We start from the raw sequence: 22,021 nt of genomic DNA, 5'->3' as shown, positions 1-22,021 counted from the left end.
GGGAAGGAGGGAGGGATTAGGGGGGGAAGGAAAGGAAGGAGTATAGAGACGAAGGAAGGGGGAAGGAAGGAAGGAAGAAGGGAAGGAAAGGAAGGAACGAGCATAGAGACAAGAAAGGAAGGAAAGAAGGGAGGAAGATCAGATCAGAAGAAAGTGCGTGGCCAGAGCTCAGCGCACGCCCGCCTTTGGCTCCGTCCGCGCGGGCGCGCCCTCGTGCGCAGAGCCGCCTCCGTGTGTTCCACGCGTGCCTGGCTGGCCTTCCTTCCTTCCTTCCTTCCTTCCCGGCGGGGCGCGGGCGGAGGGGTCGGCGGAGGCGGGCGAGGGGGTCGGCGGAGGGGTTGCCCCGTCCGGGCGCGGCGCCTGCAAGGCGAGCCCCGGGGTGTCCTGCGCGGCGCGCTCCCGGAGCCCAGCATCCCTTGGCACATTCTCTCCGGGCGGCGGCGCCCCACTTGGCCGCTGCCGAGCGCGCAAAGCCGGCGGAGCCGAGCGAGGAACATGGCGACAGGCGGCAGCGGGAAGCCCGGCGCTGCCCCGGCCGTCCTCCGGCTGCTGCTTCTGCCGCTGTTGCTGCTGCTGGCGGGGTCCCACCGGCCGCCCGCCGCCTCCGCCTCCGCTCCTCCTTGGAGTAGCCTGCGCTTGCACGGCGCCCTAACCTCGCGCCCCCAGGATCGGGGCTTTGCGCAGCTCCAAGCTCAGGATCCCCCCGGCTCCGAGCAGCCCCCCAGGAGGAGAAGGAGCCCCCCGCCGCCGCCCCCGCCGCCCCCGCCGCCGCAGGAGGAGCCGGTGAAGGTGTACGGCCAGGTGAGCGGTCCCCGGACGGGCATCTCTGCCCCCTGAGTTGCTCTGCTGCGCCGCGAGCCTCTTCGGCTGGCCGCCCCTCGCCCGTGCCTCCCCCAGGCTGGCCTCCGTCCCGGCTTTGGCTCCCGGGGGGGAGAGGGGGAGAGGGGAGGGGGCTTCCCCCCCCCGGAAACGTCCTTGGAGGATCCCCTTGCAAAGTCCCCCTCCCCACTTGCCAGCTCCCCCTCCCCATTGCAAACTCCCCCTCCCCACTTGCAAGCACCCCCCTTCCCGCTTGAAAACACCCCTTCCCCACTTGCAAACAGCCCCTCTTACTTGCAAGCTCCCCCCTCCCCACTGTTGCCTTTGCGCCCTTTGCGAGGGTTTTGGTTTTTTTGGGGTGGGGGGAATGGAAGGGGGTGCCCAGCGATGCTTGCAGGGAGGCAAACCATGATTCAGGAAGCCCTCTCCCACCCACCCCCTTGGCTGGTGCTTCATTGAGGAGGGGGGCTTCGTGTGCCCTTGCAGCCGCTGAGCTAACCTTACCTCCCTGGCCAGGAAGCTGGATACTTTATCTTTGGGGAGGGGGCATCAATCAGGGCTAAGTGACTCCAGAGGGAGGGAAGAGGGGGAGGGTAGGAAATTAGAATTAGTGGCAGGGGTGGGGGGGGCAAGGTGGGAAATTGCTAATCCCCCCCCCTGCAGTGATTTAAGGTTATATTATATATGCTTGGACAGAGACTTAAAATTGAAATGAAATATCCTTGGTGGAGGGTGCAGTGGGAAAAAGGGACATCACAATGGTTGTGTAGACAAGAGGACCAGCTTGGACCAAGCTGGATGTTTGTTGTTTTGCTTGCAAGCCCCTCACCAAGGGGCTTTGAGAGGCTGGGTTGGTGGGTCTCTTTGGGGAAGGGGGGAGGCCTGGAAAAAAAAAAAGATCAGTGCACATCAAGGCTGCTTTGCAGATTCACGGTTTGTTCCTGGCCTGTAGGAAGAACTGGAAATCCCAGTTTTTATGGGACTCCTTTGCCAGCTGTTTGCAGATGGGTCTGGTCTGGTCTGTGGTCTTTGTTGCAACTTGCAGATTGTCCAGCTTTGAGCCCCGAAGGTGCTTTCCTGAAAGGCAAAATGAAACCTTTCTGAAAATGCTTTTTTTTTTTCCTTCCGGTCCAAGAAGCTTCTTCAGTTCTGGTATTCCCCACCGGACTGATAGAACAGAAGAAGCTTCCTGGATGAGAATAGAGTAAGAATAAGAATAATGGTTAGGGTTAGGAATTGAATGGGATTGAATTCTTTATTGACCAAGTGTGATTGGACAGACAAGGAATTTGTCTTTGGTGCATATCTTCTCAATGTACATAAAAAGACAAGATACATTCATCAAGAATCATGAGGTACAACACTTAATGACAATCATAGGGTACAAATAAGCAATCAGGAAACAATCAATATAAATTGCAAGGATACAAGCAACAAAGTTACAGTCCTGCAGTCATAAGTGGGAGGAGATGGGGGATAGGAATGTTGAGAAGACTAATAGTAATAGTAAGTAATAGTAATAGTAATGCAGCCTTAGTGAATGGTTTGACAGAGATAAAATAGAATAGAATAGACAATGGAATGGAATAATAGAATAGAAATAGAATAGAAAAGAAGAATAGAATAGGAATAGAATAGAATAAAGAATTGAATAGGAATAGAAAAAATAGAATAGGAATAGAATAGAAATAAGAATAGAATAGAAATAGAATAGGAATAGAAGACTATAGAATAGGAATAGAAGAATAGAATAGAAATAGACTAGGAATAGAAAATTAGAACAGGAATAGGAATAGAAAAAATAGAATAGAGAATAGAATAGAAATAGAATAGAAATAAGAATAGAATAGAAATAGAATAGTAATAGAAGAATATAGAATAGGAATAGAAGAATAGAATAGAAATAGACTAGGAATAGAAAATTAGAACAGGAATAGGAATAGAAAAAATAGAATAGAAAATAGAATAGAATAGAAATAGAATAGAAATAAGAATAGAATAGAAATAGACTAGGAATAGAATAATAGAATATAAAAGAATAATAGAATAGAATAGAATAGAATTATTTATTGGCAACTGTGATTGGACACACAAGGAATTTGTTTCTGGTGCAGATGCTCTCAAGTGTACATAAAAAGACAAGATATATTCATCAAGAATCATAAGGTACAACACTTACTGATAGTCATAGGGTACAAATAAGCATTACAAATAAGAAGCGAAACATTTTCAAAGCAAAAACCAAGAAGGTCCAAGTTGACTTTTGAAAAAAAAAATCTTTGGGACATCCGTGACCTGGGTGACTGAAAAAATCTGCACAGATCTAGAGGGTGCTGTTATTTCCATCAAACGCGGCAAACAATATTGGGAGCTTGGTTCCCACCGAACTTCGGCGCTGATTGAGTTTCTGGATCTTCCTCACCTATGAACGTTGAAATCCATGGTTGTCATCCTTGTGTGTGGCTCGAGTTCCTTGTGCAAGAACCCTAAGGGTGTCCTCTCCAGACTTCTCCCTCTCCTTTCTAGACAAGCCTGTTTGCCTCTTTTTGAGATGTCAACATGTGTTGGGTTTGTTGAGTCCATGAGAGACTTCAAGTCCCAGCCTTCTTCTCTTTCTCCATGACGTAACGGCGGACGTGAGGTTTAAAGGGAGCTATTTTTAAATTTAAAGGAAGGCCTCTAAAAGAATAAGAGTTGTGTTGTTGTTGTTAGTTGCGAAGTCGTGTCCGACCCATCGTGACCCCATGGACAATGTTCCTCCAGGCCTTCCTGTCCTCTACCATCCTCTGGAGTCCATTGAAGCTCACGCTGACTGCTTTGGTGACTCCATCCAGCCACCTCATTCTCTGTTGTCATCCCCTTCTTCTTTTGCCCTCCATCGTTCCCAGCATGAGGCTCTTCTCCAGGGAGTCCTTCCTTCTCATTAGATGGCCAAAGTATTTGAGTTTCATCTTCAGGACCTGGCCTTCTAAAGAGCAGTCAGAGTTGATCTTCTCTAGGATGGATCAGTTTGATGGCCTTGCAGTCCAAGGGACTCAATGCAGGAGTCTTCTCCAGCACCAGAGTTCAAAGGCCTCCATTCTTTGAGTTGTTAGCAACCGCCATTCCCTGTTGAAATGAAAGAGTTCCTTGCATTTCTAATGAGGCAGTTGGAACTATTGTCAGAAATGGCCACCATTATTTTTTTTAAGAAAGATGGAAGCAAGTGTGAAGAGCACAATGGACCTTCTGTTTGCTTGAAGGTGCTCTTGAGGTTTCTGCATGAAAATCCAGATTAAGATGATTTCTATCTCCCTAGCCTCGGTCAATAAACATTGCCTTCTTTTTAAACCACAAGCCACAAATCTTGTCAATTCAACCATGGCTTATTATTATTTTATTTCCTGCCTTGGCGTCTTGTTTGCAGGGAGCAAAACCGACCAGGAAGACATCAGGTTAAGAAATGGCTTTGAGAGTGACCGGATGTTCTAAGAGAAAAATCAGGTCTTCCTGGATGTCTAAACCCCATTAAACTGAACCAAACTTTCTGGTCCCCAGAATTTCACTTTCCTGGGAACCAGCTTTCCATGGCTAAATTTTCTTTCTTTCTTTTCTTTCTTTCTTTCTTTCTTTCTTTCTTTCTTTCTTTCTTTCTTTCTTTCTTTCTTTCTTTCTTTCTTTCTTTCTTACTTTGATGGAGAACCTCCATAAAGATTCTCTAAATTAAAGATTCTTTCTTTCTCTTTCTTTCTTTCTTTCTTTCTTTCTTTCTTTCTATTTATTTCCTTTATTTCCTTCCTTCCTTCCTTTCTCCCTCCCTTCTTTCCCTTCCTTCCTCCTTTCCTTTCCTTTTCCTTCCTTCGTTCCCCCTTCCTTCCTTCTTTCCTTCCTTTGTTCTTTCCTTTGTTCCTTCCTTCCTCCTTTCCTCCCTTCTTTCCTTTCCTTTTCCTTCATTCCTTCCTTCCTTCCTTCCTCCTTTCCTTTCCTTTTCCTTCCTCCCTCCCTCCTTTCCCTTCCTTCCTTTCCCTTCCCTTCTCTCTCTCTCTCCTTCCTTCCTTCCTTCCTTTTTTTGCACAATTCCTTTGTTCCTGTTTCCCCCCTTCCCCTAAGGACCCCAGAGCTTCTGTGAAAATCTAGAATATTTTAGGCTTCCCTCTTCATCCTTTGGTGCATTTTTTAAAGTGCTTGAGAATTCTGCACCCCAGGATGAAGTCTCCCCGCCCCCCCAGTGCTGTTGTAACTGCCGCTAGATGAATAGCCTCTAAGTCAAGGACTCCCTGCACACCTAAACTAGATTTGTGTGTTTCATGATCATTGTTTGATTTCAGGGCATTGATTTCCTATCAAAAAACAACCCTGTGGGCCTATCTAGTCTAGTGTTTGGTTCCCATAGTAGCCAACTCTGGATGTCTTTCAAACTCTGACTAAAACATAGGATGAACAGTTGCAGGAATTGGGCCTGGCTAATTTAGTGAAGAGAAGGACCAGGGGAGGCATGATAGAAGTCTTCCAATATTTGAGGGGCTGCCACAGAGAGGAGGGGGATCAAGCTATTTTCCAAGGCACCCGAAGGCCAGACAAGGAACAATGGATGGAAACTGAGCAAGGAGAGATTCAACCTGGAAATTAGGAGACGTTTTCTGACAATGAGAACAAATCAACCAAGTTGCCTTCAGAAGTTGTGGGGGCTTCATCCCTGGGGTCTTTCGAGAAGAGACTGGACTGCCATTTGTCAGAAATGGTGTAGGGCCTCCTGCTTGGGCCCCAGGGGGTTGGACTAGATGACCTATAAGGTCCCTTCCGACTCTTTTCATCTGTTGAACTCGTTTACGGCACAAATGGTTGCAGAAGATGATGGCTGGGATGGCAAAACTGACCCTTTTTATCAAAGGAGAGAATAGAAGTGCTTTTGGCGACAGCGTCTGATCTTCGTGCTTGGAGTGGAAATGAACGAAACTTTGATTTTGGGTTTTACCGTTTAGATTGATCGAACTTTGTAGAAATGGCTTGTTGGTGTGATTTGATGTTAATGCCTTATTTTTGCCTTCCCCCCAGCCCTGCTGAAGCCTGAAGAGGGCTGAAGGAAGGCAAAAAAAGCCTCTGTTTTTGCAAAAAATGACGTTTTTCACAAATATAGGATGCGGGGGGTGGGGAGGCCAAAAATGACTGTATTCGGTGTATAAGACGCACCAATATGTCCACACACTCTTGGAGTGGGGAAAGGTGCCTCTTATACTCTGAAAAATACGGTAATAAGATAGCAATAGCAGTAGCAGTAGACTTATATACCGCTTCATAGGCCTTTCAGGCCTCTCTAAGCGGTTTACAGAGAGTCAGCATATTGCCCCCAACAATCTGGGTCCTCATTTTACCCACCTCGGAAGGATGGAAGGCTGAGTCAACCCTGAGCCGGTGAGATTTGAACCGCTGAACTGCTGATCTAGCAGTAGCCTGCAGTGCTGCATTTAACCACTGCACCACCTTGGCTCTTATATGGGCCACCAGGGATAGCTGGAGAACATTTTGAGCCAGGTGAGTTGCTTGCTTTTTCTCTTGCTCAATTACCTGTTCAAAATGAAACCGGATCACCTAAGACAATCCTGGATTGCATAAACAGAGGCATAGGATGAAGATTGCGTGAAGAATTAGTAATACTTTATAAAACCCTAGTGAGGCCACACCTGGAATACTGCAAACAACTTTGGTCCCCGCACTACAAAAAAAGAGGTTGGGACTTTGGAAAAAGTTCAGAGAAGAGCAATTCAGATGGTCAAAGGCCTGGAGGCTAAAACATATGAAGAACAGCTGAAGGTTTGGCTAGTCTGAAGAAAAGAAAAATTAAAGGTGACATAATAGCAGTATTCCAGTATTTTTGGGGGTGTGTGTGTTTGCCACAAAGAAGAAAGGGTCAAATTATTCTCTATTTTTTTTAAACTTTTTATTTTAAACACATAAACAAAAACAAAGACATGACTTAAAACAACACAGGAACAAGAAGTTCCATCGTATATCATACCGCAGTTCCGTATTGGTTTCTTTGCAGTTAGTGTTTTCCCTTCTATACATTTCTATCTTGCATTCATGGTCCCCTTATTCGTTATCCATTTTTTTAATGTACTATTTATTTATTTATACTTGGCTATTTATACCAAAATATTGTTTACCCTATATTATGCTTTATATTCTTACTGTCATTTATTCTCTTAACATACAATTATAGGTATACATTCACATAGTTATTCTTTTTCTTTGCCATTCTTATACTTTTGTTACGGGTCAAATTATTCTCTAAAGCACCAGAGGGCAGGACAAGAAACAATGGTTGGAAACTAATCAAGGAGAGAAGCAACCGGGAGTTAAGGAGAAACTTCCTAATGGTAAGGACAATTAACCAGTGGAACAGAAGTTGCCTTCAGAAATCATGGACGCTCCATCGCTGGAGGTTTTTAAGAAGAGACTAGACAATCACTTGTCTGAAATAGTAACGGTCCTCCTGCCTGAGCAGGGGGCTGGACTAGAAGACCTCCAAGGTCCCTTCCAGCTCTATTCTATTCTAACATTCTAACCTTTTTTTTTTCAATTAGAAAAAAATACACACTTTATCTTTACCGTTTCTGTGTCTTCAGGTGGAGAACTTTCCACACCTGGAATTGTTATCAATTGTGGTCTCGAATTTTCTTTCCCTGTTTATTTAAAAGGCCTCAAAGCCAACATGGAACAGGAAGGCTTCCTTTGTAAGGAGAAAACAAATCTGAAATTCCCATTTGCAATTTCATGATAATGCTGGGCCTTGTTATTCAAAAGCTTCCAGCGGTAACTCTTGTGTCAACAGTGTGTGTTGATAGCAGCTGTCTGCATGTTCAGGTGTTTGCGCGCCCGTCCTTTTGCAAGGAGGGGGTTTTGCATTCTGAGGACGAGTCGTTTTCTGAAATCCACGGTAGAAAAGAATTCATAGCTGGTTCATAGCTCCTTCTCAATCACAGCAAGGTCCCTATGACCTTTTAGATTCTGTAAAAAACAACACCACCATGCATGGGATTCTCAGCAAACTCATTGGTCCTGGAGTAATCAAAAGCAGTTGTCTCCTGCTTGAGCAAGGGGTTGGACTAGAAGACCTCCAAGGTCCCTTCCAGCTCCATTCTTTTTCACAAGGTAAAGGTTCCCCTCGCACATATGTGCTAGTCGTTCCCGACTCTAGGGGGCAGTGCTCATCTCCATTTCTAAGCCAAAGAGCCAGCACTGTCCGAAGACGTCTCTGTGGTCATGTGGCCGGCATGACTAAATGCCAAAGGCGCACGAAACGCTGTTATCTTCCCACCAAAGATGGTCCCTATATTTCTACTTGCATTTTTACGTGCTTTCGAACTGCTAGGTTGGCAGAAGCTGGGACAAGTCATGCGAGCTCACCCTGTTAGGCCGCACTAGGGATTCGAACGGCCAAAGTGCTGACCTTTCTGATAGACATTTTCAGCGTCTTAGACACTGAGCCACTGCGTCCCCCAATGACCTTTTAAATACTGTAAAAAAAAAAAAAACACAACAATGCATGGGATTCTTAGTAAAATTATTGGTCCTGGAGTTGTCAAAAGAAGCTGTCTCGTGCTTGAGCAGGGGGTTGGACTAGAAGACCTCCAAGGTCCCTTCCAACTCTGTTCTGATAGATAAGCACTCCTTTTATTTGGTACCTTTTTCTCCTAGGAACTTATCCTCCTTAGGAAATGGGAACAGTTTCAGAACTTCATGCCCTGAATAGACTCTTGAATGTCCAGCAAAGTATGTTTTCTATCAATAGAACAGAATATTTGTAGTTTTGGATTCAATTGTGGAGTCCTTGTTGCTCTCCGACCTTGGTGGCTTTCTTGTAGATGAAAAATCTAATGAATATTGTCCGAGCTCTGAAGGAATATCTACAAGATACGGGCAAAAAACGTCAAGCATCTTGTGAGGCATGTAAAAAAGAAAGCCAGGGGTTTGATTTATACTTCTGCCTTGACTTTGTGGGTCCTTGATGCTAGCATTGATGATGATAATTGGACATTAATACAATTGAGCAAGTCCAGAGGTATTTCACGAGGAGTGTCCTCCACTCCTCTGCTCACAACAGAATCCCACCAGGGTTGAAATTTTGGGCCTGGACAACCTAGAACTACGTCGATTAAGGTCCAATCTAATCATAGTACACAAAATTGTCTGCTACAATGTCCTATCTGTCAACGACTACTTCAGCTTCAACCACAACAATACATGAGCACACAATAGATACAAACTCAAGGTGAACTGCTCTAAACTCAATTGCAGAAAATACGACGTCAGCAACAGAGTGGCCCATGCCTGGAATGCTCTATGCAATACAATGCAATAGCAGAGTTGGAAGGGACCTTGGAGGTCCTCTGGTCCAACCCCCTGCCTAGGCAGTAAACCCTATACCGTTTCAGACAAATGGCTACCCAACATCTTCTTAAAGACTTCCAGTGTTGAGGCATTCACAACTTCTGGAGGCAAGTCGTTCCACTGATTAATTGTTCTGTCAGGAAATTTCTCCTTAGGTCTAAGTTGCTTCTCTCCTTGATTAGTTTCCACCCATTGCTTCTTGTTCTACCCTCAGGTGCCCTGGAGAATAGCTTGACTCCCTCTTCTTTGGGGCAACCCCTGAGATATTGGAAGACTGCTATCATGTCTCCCCTGGTCCTCCTTTTCATTGAACTAGACATACCCAGTTCCTGCAACCGTTCTTCATATGTTTTAGTCTCCAGTCCCGTAATCCTCTTTGTTGCTCTTCTCTGCACTCTTTCTAGAGTCTCCACATCTTTTCTACATTGTGGTGACCAAACCTGAATGCTGTATTCCAAGTGTGGCCTTACCAAGGCATTATAAAGTGGTATTAAAACACTTCACGTGATCTTGATTCTCTCCCTCTGTTGATGCAGCCTAGAACTGTGTTGGCTTTTTTGGCAGCTGCTGCACATAGCTGGCTCCTACTTAAATGGTTGTCCACTAGGAATCCAAGATTCCTCTCACAGTTACTACTGTTGAGCAAGGTACCACCTATACTGTACCTGTGCATTTCGGGTTTCTTGCCTAAATGTAGAACCTTATTGTTTTCCCCATTGAATTTCATTTTATTAGATAGTGCCCAATGTTCAAGTTTGTTCAAGCTCTACCTGACTCTGTGGTTTCTTCCCCAAATCCCCAAAACTTTAACCTTTAACCTGTCTACTGTCAACCTCACCCCATTCCTAAGAGGTCTGCAAGGGGAGCATGCATAAGCACGCCAAAGTGCCTACCATCCCTGTCCTAATGTCCCCATTTATTCATATCCATTTCATGTATTCATAATCTTGTAGGTACTTATGCCTATTATCTTACAAACACTTGACAAAACAAACAAATAAATAAAATAAACAGTACCCAGCTGGGAAATGTTATGAGCTGCAATCCCACCCATCAGGATGGCACCTGCTTGGCACAAGCTTGCCATATGTTTTGCTTAAGCTGAATGTCGCCACGAGATATACCATTTGTTGATCTGCGAGCCTCATTTTCGGAGGCTAATGAAAATGGATTGCTATTGGTCACCTGTGGGCCTTCGTTCGAATCACAGTTCCTTATTTCCCTGCTGCCCGCTGAGTGCTTTCCTGCGATATCTCCGAAGTGCCTTGATTTTTGCAGAAAAGGATTAAATGAGAGTCTTTTGCAGAGTTTTAGAGTGTGACGTATCGTCTTCCCTACAGCTGTTGCGCAGTTAATTCTCAAGCAGAATTAGCTTCCGTAATCCTGATTTCTTTCGCCATGATTGCTCCAGGCTGGGATGGTGATTTATTATTATGCTGATTACACAGATGAAGAAACCTAACCTCGGAAAGGGAATATTTTGCCCCAGGGAACGGTTTAGACGCTGAGAGACGAAATGAAATCCATGCCAACAGAAATCTCCTCCAACAGAAAGGGGAAGACAGGCTCTGTTATTTTGCTCTCTTGCTCTCTCTTTTTACATCTGTACAGTAAAGACTTAAATAATTTAAGGTTTTTTTTAATTTCTGTTACTCTCCAGGCCAATGTCCAATCAAACCTCTTCCTGTTCTGTTTAACAGGTGAAGAATGATGCCGGCAAAACATTGCATAGAATAGAATGGAATAGAATATGGAAAGAATAGAATAGAATAGAATAAAGATATCTGCTGTAAGAGGGAATGTGAAGTTCCGATGTTATTTGTTATTTGTAAGTTGTCTATGTTTTTTGTCAATGTATATTAGTGTTTATAATAAAAATTTAAAAAAAAGGATAGAGAAAAAACAGAATAGAATATGGAAGGAATAGAAGAGAATATGGAAATAATAGAACAGAATATGGAATGGAATAGAATATGGAATTGAATTGAATGGAATGGAATAGAATATGGAATGGAATAGAATATGGAATTGAATTGAATGGAATAGAATATGGAATGGAATGGAATAGAATATGGAATGGAATGGAATAGAATATGGAATGGAATGGAATAGAATATGGAATGGAATGGAATAGAATATGGAATGGAATAGAATATGGAATTGAATTGAATGGAATAGAATATGGAATGGAATGGAATAGAATATGGAATGGAATGGAATAGAATATGGAATGGAATGGAATAGAATATAATATGGAGTGGAGTGGAATGGAATGGAATGGAATAGAATAGAATAGAATATGGAATGGAATAGAATATGGAATGGAATGGAATAGAATATGGAATGGAATGGAATAGAATATAATATGGAGTGGAGTGGAATGGAATGGAATGGAATAGAATAGAATAGAATATGGAATGGAATAGAATATGGAATGGAATGGAATGGAATAGAATATGGAATGGAATAGAATAGAACATGGAATGGAATGGAATAGAATAGAATATGGAATGGAATAGAATAGAACATGGAATGGAATGGAATAGAATAGAATATGGAATGGAATAGAATATGGAATGGAATGGAATATGGAATGGAATAGAATAGAATATGGAATTGAATGGAATTGAATTCTTTATTGGCCAAGTGTGATTGGACAGACAAGGAATTTGTCTTTGGTGCATATCTTCTCAATGTACATAAAAAGACAAGATACATTCATCAAGAATCATAAGGTACAACGCTTAATGATAGTCATAGGGTACAAATAAGCAATCAGGAAACAATCAATATCAATATAAATCGTAAGGAAACAAGCAACAAAGTTACAGTCCTGCAGTCATAAGTGGGATGAGATGGGTGATAGGAACGATGAGAAGATTAATAGTAGTGCAGTGAATAGTTTTGACAGTGGTGAAGGAATTATTTGTTTAGCAGAGTGATGGCATTTGGGGAAAAAACCTGTTCTTATGTCCAGTTGTCTTGGTGTGCAATGCTCTATAGCGTCGTTTTGAGGGTAGGAGTTGAAACAATTTATGTCCAGGATGTGAGGGGTCTAGATATTTTCACAGCCCTCTTTTTGACTCCTGCAGTATACAGGTCCTCAATGGAAGGCTGGCTGTTTTTTCTGCCGTTCTGATTCTCCTCTGAAGTCTGTGTCTGTCTTGTTGGGTTGCAGAGCCAAGCCAGACAGTTATAGGGGTGCAGATGACCGACTCAACAATAGTTAAATAGACAGAAAACCCATTTGTTCTTGCAAAGTCTTTTGATTCTACTTCATGCTTATGGCATGAACGCAACCCAGCGCTGCTTATTCAGTAAACCATCGTTAAGCAAACCATGGCTTCTTGTGATCCAAAAATTCTGCCCATGGCTGAGAAGGAAAGGAAAAGATGGCGGAGTCTTGAGATGATTGATTGGGTGAGTTGTCTGGTTGGCTTTGTGGGTCCTTCAATTCTTGTGAAGGACACCTGTCAGTTTCCAAGGAAACCATACAACAATAAAAAAAACAGCAATTAACAAGATTTAGCCATTCAGCATCCCCCACATACTGCAGAGAGAAATTCACTTTAACACATTCCTCCCCCCCCCTCCGCAAACTCGCCGAAGTGGTGCAGTCCTGTCAGGTCTCCATCATTTCATTGGTCTATATGAAGAGGTGGAGTATTTGTCGGCACCTTTGGAAGAGAAGATTCGAAGATGCCAATGCTCAAATTCGCATTGATTCAGACACAGATTGAGCCATGGCAACCCCTGGTATCCATGGGGACGTCAACAAATTCAAGATCCTGATGGAAGAGAATTTTTTTTTTGCAAAGGCTTGAATTGTGGGGTACTTGGTGCTCTCTGATCTTGGTGGTTTTCTTGCAGACGTTTCACTACCAGACTAGGTAACATCATCAACGCTAGAAGGGAGTGAGGAGGAAGAGGGCAGACTGTGTCCTCCTTGGCATTCTTTGAGCCTGGTGGTTTTCTTGCAGACGTTTCACTACCAGACTAGGTAACATCATCAACGCTAGAAGGGAGTGAGGAGGAAGAGGGCAGACTGTGTCCTCCTTGGCAATCTTTGAGCCTGGTGGTTGTCTTGTAAACATTTCACTACCAAACTAGGTAACATCATCAACGCTAGAAGGGAGTGAGGAGGAAGAGGGCAGACTGTGTCCTCCTTGGCATTCTTTGAGCCTGGTGGTTTTCTTGCAGGCGTTTCACTACCAAACTAGGTAACATCATCAACGCTAGAAGGGAGTGAGGAGGAAGAGGGCAGACTGTGTCCTCCTTGGCAATCTTTGAGCTTGCTGGTTTTCTTGCAGACATTTCACTACCAAAGTAGGTAACATCATCAGTGCTAGCACCAAGGATCCCGCAAAGTCCAAATAGCAGTACAATCGGACTTTCTTCTTTTTAGCATGCCTCACAACATGCTTGACATTCTTTTTGACCCTTCTTCTATATATCCCTCGATTGAAGAGATTTCCGAAGAACTTAGAGAATATTCATCGGGGAGCTTCAGTATGTGAGGAGACCACTTTTTTTGCAGGTTCATCCGAAGCAAAAAACGGGACAGCAAAACTGGATGAAAAGGGGTATCACCACCTTCTCTTAGGAATAACACCTTCCTTGTTTTTTTTTTTCTTACCTACTAAACCCAAAACAATATTTATCCTTTCTAAAGGAGTTAAAGGGGACGTGGTGGCTCAGGGACTAAGACGCTGAGCTTGTCGGTCAGAAAAATCGGCAGTTTGGGCAGTTCAAATCCCCAGCGCCGCGTAACGGAGTGAGCTCCCGTTCCTTGTCCCAGCTTCTGCCAACCTAGCAGTTCGAAAGCAGGTAAAAAATGCAAGTAGAAAAATAGCAACCACCTTTGGTGGGAAAGTAACGGCGTTCTGTGGGCCTTCGGCGTTGAGTCATGCCGGCCACATGACCACGGAGACGTCTTCGGACAGCGCTGGCTCTTCGTCTTTGAAACAGAGATGAGCACCGCCCCCTAGAGTCGGGAACGACTAGCACATAGGTGATGCGTGTGCACCTTCCATTGGCCAGCTGGCCTTCAGGTCTCTGAAGGGGGTGGATGTGTGTGGACCCCCAAGCATGCATGCATGGGAGGTGAGGTGCATGCAGGGGACATGCACGTGTGTGCGGGGGTGTGGAACACAGGGGAGCCATGCATGCATGCGTGGGGTGTGGAGTGTTGCGGGGGTGGACATGTGTGTGAGGTGGGGTGCATGCACGGGGCCCACATGTGCATTGCATTTTGGGGGTTTGGGGATGCGCATTTGCGCACACTTTGGGCACTAAGTCCGGAAAAGGTTAACCATCATGGACTAACACATACAGTATGCGCGACGGGAACCTTGTTAAAGGAGTTAATTCCTCAACACAACCTGCGGAGTTGAAGTGGCGATGGAACATTTCTGTTGCATTTCGTGCTCAGCTCCGCTCAGCTGACGTCACCTTCAGCTACACACCTGCTACCTGTGCTGTTTACCTCTGAAGGGCGGCTCCAGAAAACGGTTCCAAGTCCCCCTGGGCCCAACTTCAGGGCTTGAGTCACAAACAGCCCATTAAAGAGGAGAAGTTGGCTTTGTATTCGGAAGCCCCCTGGGGGCAGAACGAGGCCGTGGGGAGCAGCTTTGACAAGGGAGATGAAAGTGACCTTGTTGCCCTGCGGAAGAACTGAAGAAGCTCCTTGGACGAGAAGCGAAACGTCTTCAAAAGAAGAAAAACAAGGAAGGCCAGGTGCCTCCTGAAAAAAGCACCTTTGGGACAACCGGGACCTGGAGGACTGAGAATCTCTACCGACTTTTAGCTATACAATTTGGGATGAAGACCCTTGGAGTGGTGGTGGAGCAGGAATGGGTTTCCAGAGGGAAAAACTGAAGAGCGTTGGCACCACTCGGGTGACCCTGAGGACACAGATAAGCCTCCAAGTGGCCTCAAGGACCCTCTAAAACAGTGTTTCTCAACCTTGGCAACTTGAAGATGTCCGGACTTCAACTCCCAGAATTCCCCAGCCAGCGAATGCATTCGCTGGCTGGGGAATTCTGGGAGTTGAAGTCCGGACATCTTCAAGTTGCCAAGGTTGAGAAACACTGCTCTAAAAGATTGCAAATGACCAGCAGTCTGCAAGGAGACTGCACAAATTTGTTAGTGTGTACGTGCAGCAGCCTCCCATTACCAGTCAGTATTGTGGTTTTGCTTTGGTGTTTCTATGCAATTCTGGGGAGCCGTTCTGTTTTTCGTCATTTTTAATGAGGATTTGCCATCTGCTTTCAAAACGTTTGCCTAAATGGTGCTTTATAAATGCTTCATTCTAAGCAAAATCCCCCTAAAGCAAATATAATATAATTACCTATTAAGTATAGATCAATTTATGCAGGCTTTGTTTTTTTTTTTTAAAAAAGCTGGTTTTTACTCCTCTTGATTTAGCTGTGTTTATACAGATTTCCCCTGTCTTTGATGCTCTAATTCTGTTTGTTTTCGTTGATGCTTTTTTCTCTTTAGTTCAGTGTTTCTCAACCTTGGCAACTTGAAGATGTCCGGACTTCAACTCCCAGAATCCTCCAGCCACTTGAAGATGTCCGGACTTCAACTCCCAGAATCCCCCCAGCATTCGCTGGCTGGGGGATTCTGGGAGTTGAAGTCCGGACATCTTCAAGTTGCCAAGGTTGAGAAACACTGCTTTAGATAGTTTGTGTTTCCCCACCCCTCTTATGGGAAGGGGGTGATATTGTTATAATGTATTGTTTTTAACTGGAAGTTTTGTTCTGCTTTTTAAACCAAAGCCAGAGAAAAAGAGAAGACTAAAATGCCAAATTAAAAAATAATAGCTAAGCGCAGGGCTGGCTGGGGGAACTCTGGCAATTAAAGTACACGCATTTTACGTTGCTAAGGTTGAGAAACACTGGGTTTATTTAGTTTATTTATTAAACAAATTTGCGTAGCCACAAACTCACACGTAGTTGATTCCGGGCAGATGACAAAATTTAAACAATCCATCAGATAATTAAAAACCCATAAGAAAATAATAAAAACCCATAAGAAAACTCCACAGGTTAGCAACATATCTAAAGAATCTTCCCACATTTTCTATGTCATCTGTTCTGGATTTTTCTATATGATCATTTAAATAGGAGCCAGCCAGCTGTGTGCATCAGCTGTCAAAAAAGCCAACACAGTTCTAGGCTGCATAAATAGAGGGATAGAATCAAGACCATGTGAAGTCTTAATACCACTTTATAATGCCTTGGTAAGACCACACTTGGAATCCTGCATCCAGTTTTGGTTGCCATGATGTAGAAAAGATGTGGAGACTCTAGAAAGAGTGCAGAGAAGAAGAGCAACAAAGAGGATTAGGGGACTGGAGGCTAAAACTTATAAAGAACAGTTGCAGGAACTGGGTATGTCTAGTCTGATGAAAAGAAGGACTAGGGGAGACATGATAGCAGTTTTCCAATATCTCAGGGGCTGCCACAAAGAAGAGGGAGTCAAACTATTCTCCAAAGCACCTGAGGGTAGAACAAGAAGCAATAGGTGGAAACTAATCAAGGAGAGAAGCAACTTAGGACTAAGGAGAAATTTCCTGACTGTTAGAACAATTAATTAGTGGAACAACTGAAGTTGCTCCAACACTGGAAGTTTTTAAGAGGATGTTGGATATCCATTTGTTTGAAGTAGCAATAGCAATAGCAGTTACACTTATATACCGCTTCATAGGGCTTTCAGCGCTCTCTAAGCGGTTTACAGAGCCAGCATATTGCCCCCAACAACAATCCGGGTCCTCATTTTACCCACCTCGGAAGGATGGAAGGCTGAGTCAACCCTGAGCCGGTGAGATTTGAACAGCCGAACTGCCGAACTAGCAGTCAGCTGAAGTAGCCTGCAGTACTGCACTCTAACCACTGCGCCACCTCGGCTCTCGAAGTGGTGTAGGGTTTCCTGCCTAAGTAGGGGGTTGGACTAGTAGACCTCCAAGGTCCCTTCCAAGTCTGCTCTTCTATTCTGCCAAGCTCACCGCGTGCTCCCTGTGGCACGAGTGCCATAGGCTCACCATGATGGGATTAAGTTGTAACCCTCCAGTGTTTCTCTTTTCCTGAAGAACCTCTGTCATTTCCAGCGGCATATGTGTAAATAAAGCCAGTGCTAAAGTCTGCTGTTTTGCTTTCCCTCATGCCAGCTTCCAAAAGATTAAACAAATACACACGGGAAATGTCATATTTTTACCTTCAACTTTGAGATTAATACAGTGGGGAAAAGACAACAGCAAGAGTTGGCCCTCCCTTCTCAGAAGAGTAATGCCGTTCTAGAATATTCTTTTAGTACACCCCAAATTCTCCCATTGGCTAACATTTCCAGTCAGTTTCTCCCAATATTCTCTTGCTTTACTACACCTCCACCACATGTAGTAAAAGGTACCTGGGGGCTGAGGCTGTAATTCATTTTTTTTTTTTGCCGAAATGGTTAGATTAACCTTTAAAATTAAAGATCAAGAAGATACAGAATATTGTATGATTTGGAATAAATTCTATGCACGGATAGAAGCAAGGGGTGGGAATTAGAGAAGAGGAAGGTCGTAAATGTTAGTCCTGCAAGTAGAAAGTAAATAATTACAATACTTTAATGTATAAGAAGAAACCTTCTTCTTCCAAGAGCCTTCCAAGAGCCGAGGTGGCGCAGTGGTTAGGGTGCAGTACTGCAGGCCACTTCAGCTGACTGCTATCTGCAGTTCAGTGGTTTTATCTCACCCGCTCAAGGTTGACTCAGCCTTCCATCCTTCCGAGGTGGGTAAAATGAGGACCCAGATTGTTGGGGGCGATATGCTGGCTCTGTAAACCGCTTAGAGAGGGCTGAAAGCCCTATGAAGCGGTATATAAGTCTAACTGCTATTGCTATTGCTAAACCTAGCTAAAAGCTTTTTGGTTATATGATGACTATTGTTACTGTATCATTATTATTGTTATTAGCTTGTCTGTCAATATTTAACACCACCATAGTCACTAAGAACCGAAATGGCAGCGGCCCAGTGGCGGGTGAGGGAACCAGTTTGGGGGCGTGGCAGGCCTGGGTCGTTGCCGGTTTTGCGACCCAGGCCTGAATTCGGCCGAATCAGGCCTTATTGGGAGCAACCCACCTCAGATAGATAGATAGATAGATAGATAGATAGATAGATAGATAGATAGATAGATAGATAGATAGATGATAGATAGATAGATAGATAGATAGATAGATAGATAGATAGATAGACAGACAGACAGACAGACAGATGATACATAGATAGATAGATATAGATACACACACACACAAACACACACACACACACACACACACACACACACCATTGGCAGATAGGAGTTTGATTCATAACTTTTCAGCAAGATATCTCTTCCGTTTATGTTATTTTATTTGGAATCTTTTCTTCGCATTATTTTCTTGCAGCAAACCGGAAAGGAAAAATTTCATTTTGCCTCTCTTCTCCTATTTCCCCTCTCATCTCTATGGAAAAGTTGATATGGCTGATATGGCTTTCCGGGCAGGATCGGAACACAAATTGAGGGCTGAGGGACTCTTGTTGATGATGTCCCGAACCATTTCTTGAAATGCTTTCAAATCCTCTCGGATCACCCTGCCTTAAATCCTGACAATTCCGGCTCTCCAGAAAAGCTAGAACGTCAATTTTCCCCTTGAAAGCCAAACTTTCATCCTTGTTGACCCCTTGTTGACGTCTGCTGGAATGAAAGCAGCAGATCAAAAGGAACTCCAGGTGTCGCTTGCCTTCCGACAGACAAATGGCGCAGAGCCTTGTTCTCACAGTTGTGAGGATCCAGGGTGCAGCTGCGTGGCTTTGATTATTATTTATAATGCTTGCGTCACAGGCTTCGAAATGCCTTAATTCTTCAGCCCACATCCTGGACCAAGTTGGAAGAATCCGGATGGCTGGTCTCCCCCCTCCCCCCACCTCCGGGTTTGAACTCAAAAATAGGTGAAGAGATAAAGATGGAAATTACGTGGGTAGCATTTGTCTGCAACACTCTAAAGGAGAAAATCTTGCCAGCCGCCTGATCTTGGGAAATGTACATCTATTTTAGAAGAAGCTACATTTTGGATTTTTAGCATATGTGGAGAGGGAAGGAGAGAGAGAGAGAGAGAGAGAGAGAGAGAGAGAGGGAGAGAGGGGGGGGGAGAGAGAGAGAGGAGAGAAAGAGAGAGACAGGGGGAGAGAGAGATGAGAGAAAGAGAGACGGGGAGAGATGACAGAAAGAGGAGGAGAGAGATGAAAGAGAGAGGAGGGGAGAGATGAGAGAAAGAGAGGGGGAGAGAGAGATGAGAGAGAGAGAGGGGGAGAGAGAGATGAGAGAAAGAGAGGGAGAGAGATGAGAGAAAGAGGGGAAGAGATGAGAAAAAGAGAGGGAGAGAGATGAGAGAAAGAGAGGGGGAGAGAGAGAGGAGAGAAAGAGACAGGGGGAGAGAGAGATGAGAGAAAGAGAGACGGGGAGAGATGACAGAAAGAGGAGAGAGATGAAAGAGAGAGGGAGAGAGATGAGAGAAAGGGGGAGAGAGATATGAGAGAAAGAGATAGGGGGAGAGATGAGAGAAAGAGAGGGGGAGAGAGATGAGAAAAGGGGAGAGATGAGAGAAAGAGAGGGGGAGAGAGATGAGAAAAAGAGGGGGAGAGTGAGATGAGAGAAAGAGAGAGGGGGAGAGAGAGATGAGAGAAAGAGAGGGAGAGATGAGAGAAAGCGGGAGAGAGATGAGAGAAAGGGAGAGAGAGATGAGAGAGGGGGAGAGATGAGAGAAAGAGAGGGGGAGAGAGATGAGAAAAAGAGGGGGAGAGAGAGATGAGAGAAAGAGAGGGGAGAGATGAGAGAAAGAGCGGGAGAGAGATGAGAGAAAGAGCGGGAGAGAGATGAGAGAGAGAGGGAGAGAGAGATGAGAGAAAGAGAGGGAGAGAGATGAGAGAAAGAGGGGAAGAGATGAGAAAAAGAGAGGGAGAGAGATGAGAGAAAGAGAGGGGGAGAGAGAGAGGAGAGAAAGAGACAGGGGGAGAGAGAGATGAGAGAAAGAGAGACGGGGAGAGATGACAGAAAGAGGAGAGAGATGAAAGAGAGAGGGAGAGAGATGAGAGAAAGGGGGAGAGAGAGATGAGAGAAAGAGATAGGGGGAGAGATGAGAGAAAGAGAGGGGGAGAGAGATGAGAAAAGGGGAGAGATGAGAGAAAGAGAGGGGGAGAGAGATGAGAAAAAGAGGGGGAGAGTGAGATGAGAGAAAGAGAGAGGGGGAGAGAGAGATGAGAGAAAGAGAGGGAGAGATGAGAGAAAGCGGGAGAGAGATGAGAGAAAGGGAGAGAGAGATGAGAGAGGGGGAGAGATGAGAGAAAGAGAGGGGGAGAGAGATGAGAAAAAGAGGGGGAGAGAGAGATGAGAGAAAGAGAGGGGAGAGATGAGAGAAAGAGCGGGAGAGAGATGAGAGAAAGAGCGGGAGAGAGATGAGAGAAAGAGGGAGAGAGAGATGAGAGAAAGAGAGGGAGAGAGATGAGAGAAAGAGGGGAAGAGATGAGAAAAAGAGAGGGAGAGAGATGAGAGAAAGAGAGGGGGAGAGAGAGAGGAGAGAAAGAGACAGGGGGAGAGAGAGATGAGAGAAAGAGAGACGGGGAGAGATGACAGAAAGAGGAGAGAGATGAAAGAGAGAGGGAGAGAGATGAGAGAAAGGGGGAGAGAGAGATGAGAGAAAGAGATAGGGGGAGAGATGAGAGAAAGAGAGGGGGAGAGAGATGAGAAAAGGGGAGAGATGAGAGAAAGAGAGGGGGAGAGAGATGAGAAAAGAGGGGGAGAGTGAGATGAGAGAAAGAGAGAGGGGGAGAGAGAGATGAGAGAAAGAGAGGGAGAGATGAGAGAAAGCGGGAGAGAGATGAGAGAAAGGGAGAGAGAGATGAGAGAGGGGGAGAGATGAGAGAAAGAGAGGGGAGAGATGAGAGAAAGAGCGGGAGAGAGATGAGAGAGAGAAAGGGGGAGAGAGATGAGAGAAAGGGGGGGGAGAGAGAGATGAGAAAAAGAGAAAGTGGGGGGAGAGATGAGAAAAAGAGAAAGTGGGGGGAGAGATGAGAAAAAGAGAAAGGGGGGGGGAGAGATGAGAAAAAGAGAGAGGGGGAAGAGAGATGAGAGAAAGAGAGGTGTCATTTGGGGGTTCCCTGAACTGGGCAGAATCCTAGCTAGGGGATTGCCCAAGCCTGTGCGAACCCCCAGCAGCCCACCCCTGGAATAAAGTATCTGTGGAGAGACATGGCTTCATTTATTGGCTTCATTTATAAGTTTCCTTTCCATTGGAAAAAGACCCGTGATGAGCCAGTGAAATGAAAACACGAAAGATGAAATTAATTGGGCTTAAAAGGCTAAACCAAAGAGATCAGTCTCTACGGGTTTCTGAAAAGTACAGAGAGAGTAGATCAAACGGCGATCCGGAGGGAATTCATTTCTCAGAAGCCTCTTCCTCCCTGGGTTACAAGACTTCCTTAGTTTACAACCACAGCTGAGCCCTGAATTGAAGTCGCCCAGTGAGAAATTTGTCTAGTGGATTTCTGTAGAACCGGTAGTGGAAATTTTGAGTTGTTCAGAGAACCGGCAAATGCCACCTCTGGCTAGCCCCAGAGTGGGGTGGGAATGTGGATTTTGCAGTATCCTTCCCCTGGAGTGGGGATGGGAATGGGAATTTGGCAGTATCCTTCCCTTGAGTGGGGAGGGAATGGAGATTTTGCAATATCCTTCCCTTGGAGTGGGGATGGGAATGGAGATTTTGCAGTATTCTTCCCCTGGAGTGGGGAGGGAATGGAGATTTTGCAGTA

General features: G+C 44.9%; 1 protein-coding gene across 1 annotated transcript in view; it reads left to right on the top strand.

Moving 5' to 3' along the window:
* The first annotated feature begins 480 nt into the window (after positions 1-480).
* The window catches only part of SORL1 (sortilin related receptor 1), a 93,158-nt gene continuing 71,617 nt past the window's right edge, over positions 481-22,021 (top strand). The window contains exon 1 of the mRNA XM_087706412.1: positions 481-801. Within this exon, the coding sequence (XP_087562538.1) occupies positions 496-801 (306 nt within the window). The 5' untranslated portion in view covers positions 481-495. The remainder of the gene's footprint in view (positions 802-22,021) is intronic.

The sequence above is a fragment of the Thamnophis sirtalis genome, unplaced genomic scaffold, assembly GCF_051295495.1.
Source record: "Thamnophis sirtalis isolate CommonGarterSnake01/CBP01778 unplaced genomic scaffold, rThaSir2_p1.2 scaffold_2, whole genome shotgun sequence".
In the NCBI taxonomy this organism is placed as follows: Eukaryota; Metazoa; Chordata; class Lepidosauria; order Squamata; family Natricidae; genus Thamnophis; species Thamnophis sirtalis.
The sequence above is the reverse complement of the archived record's forward strand: the minus strand, read 5'-3'. Positions and strand labels throughout refer to the sequence as shown.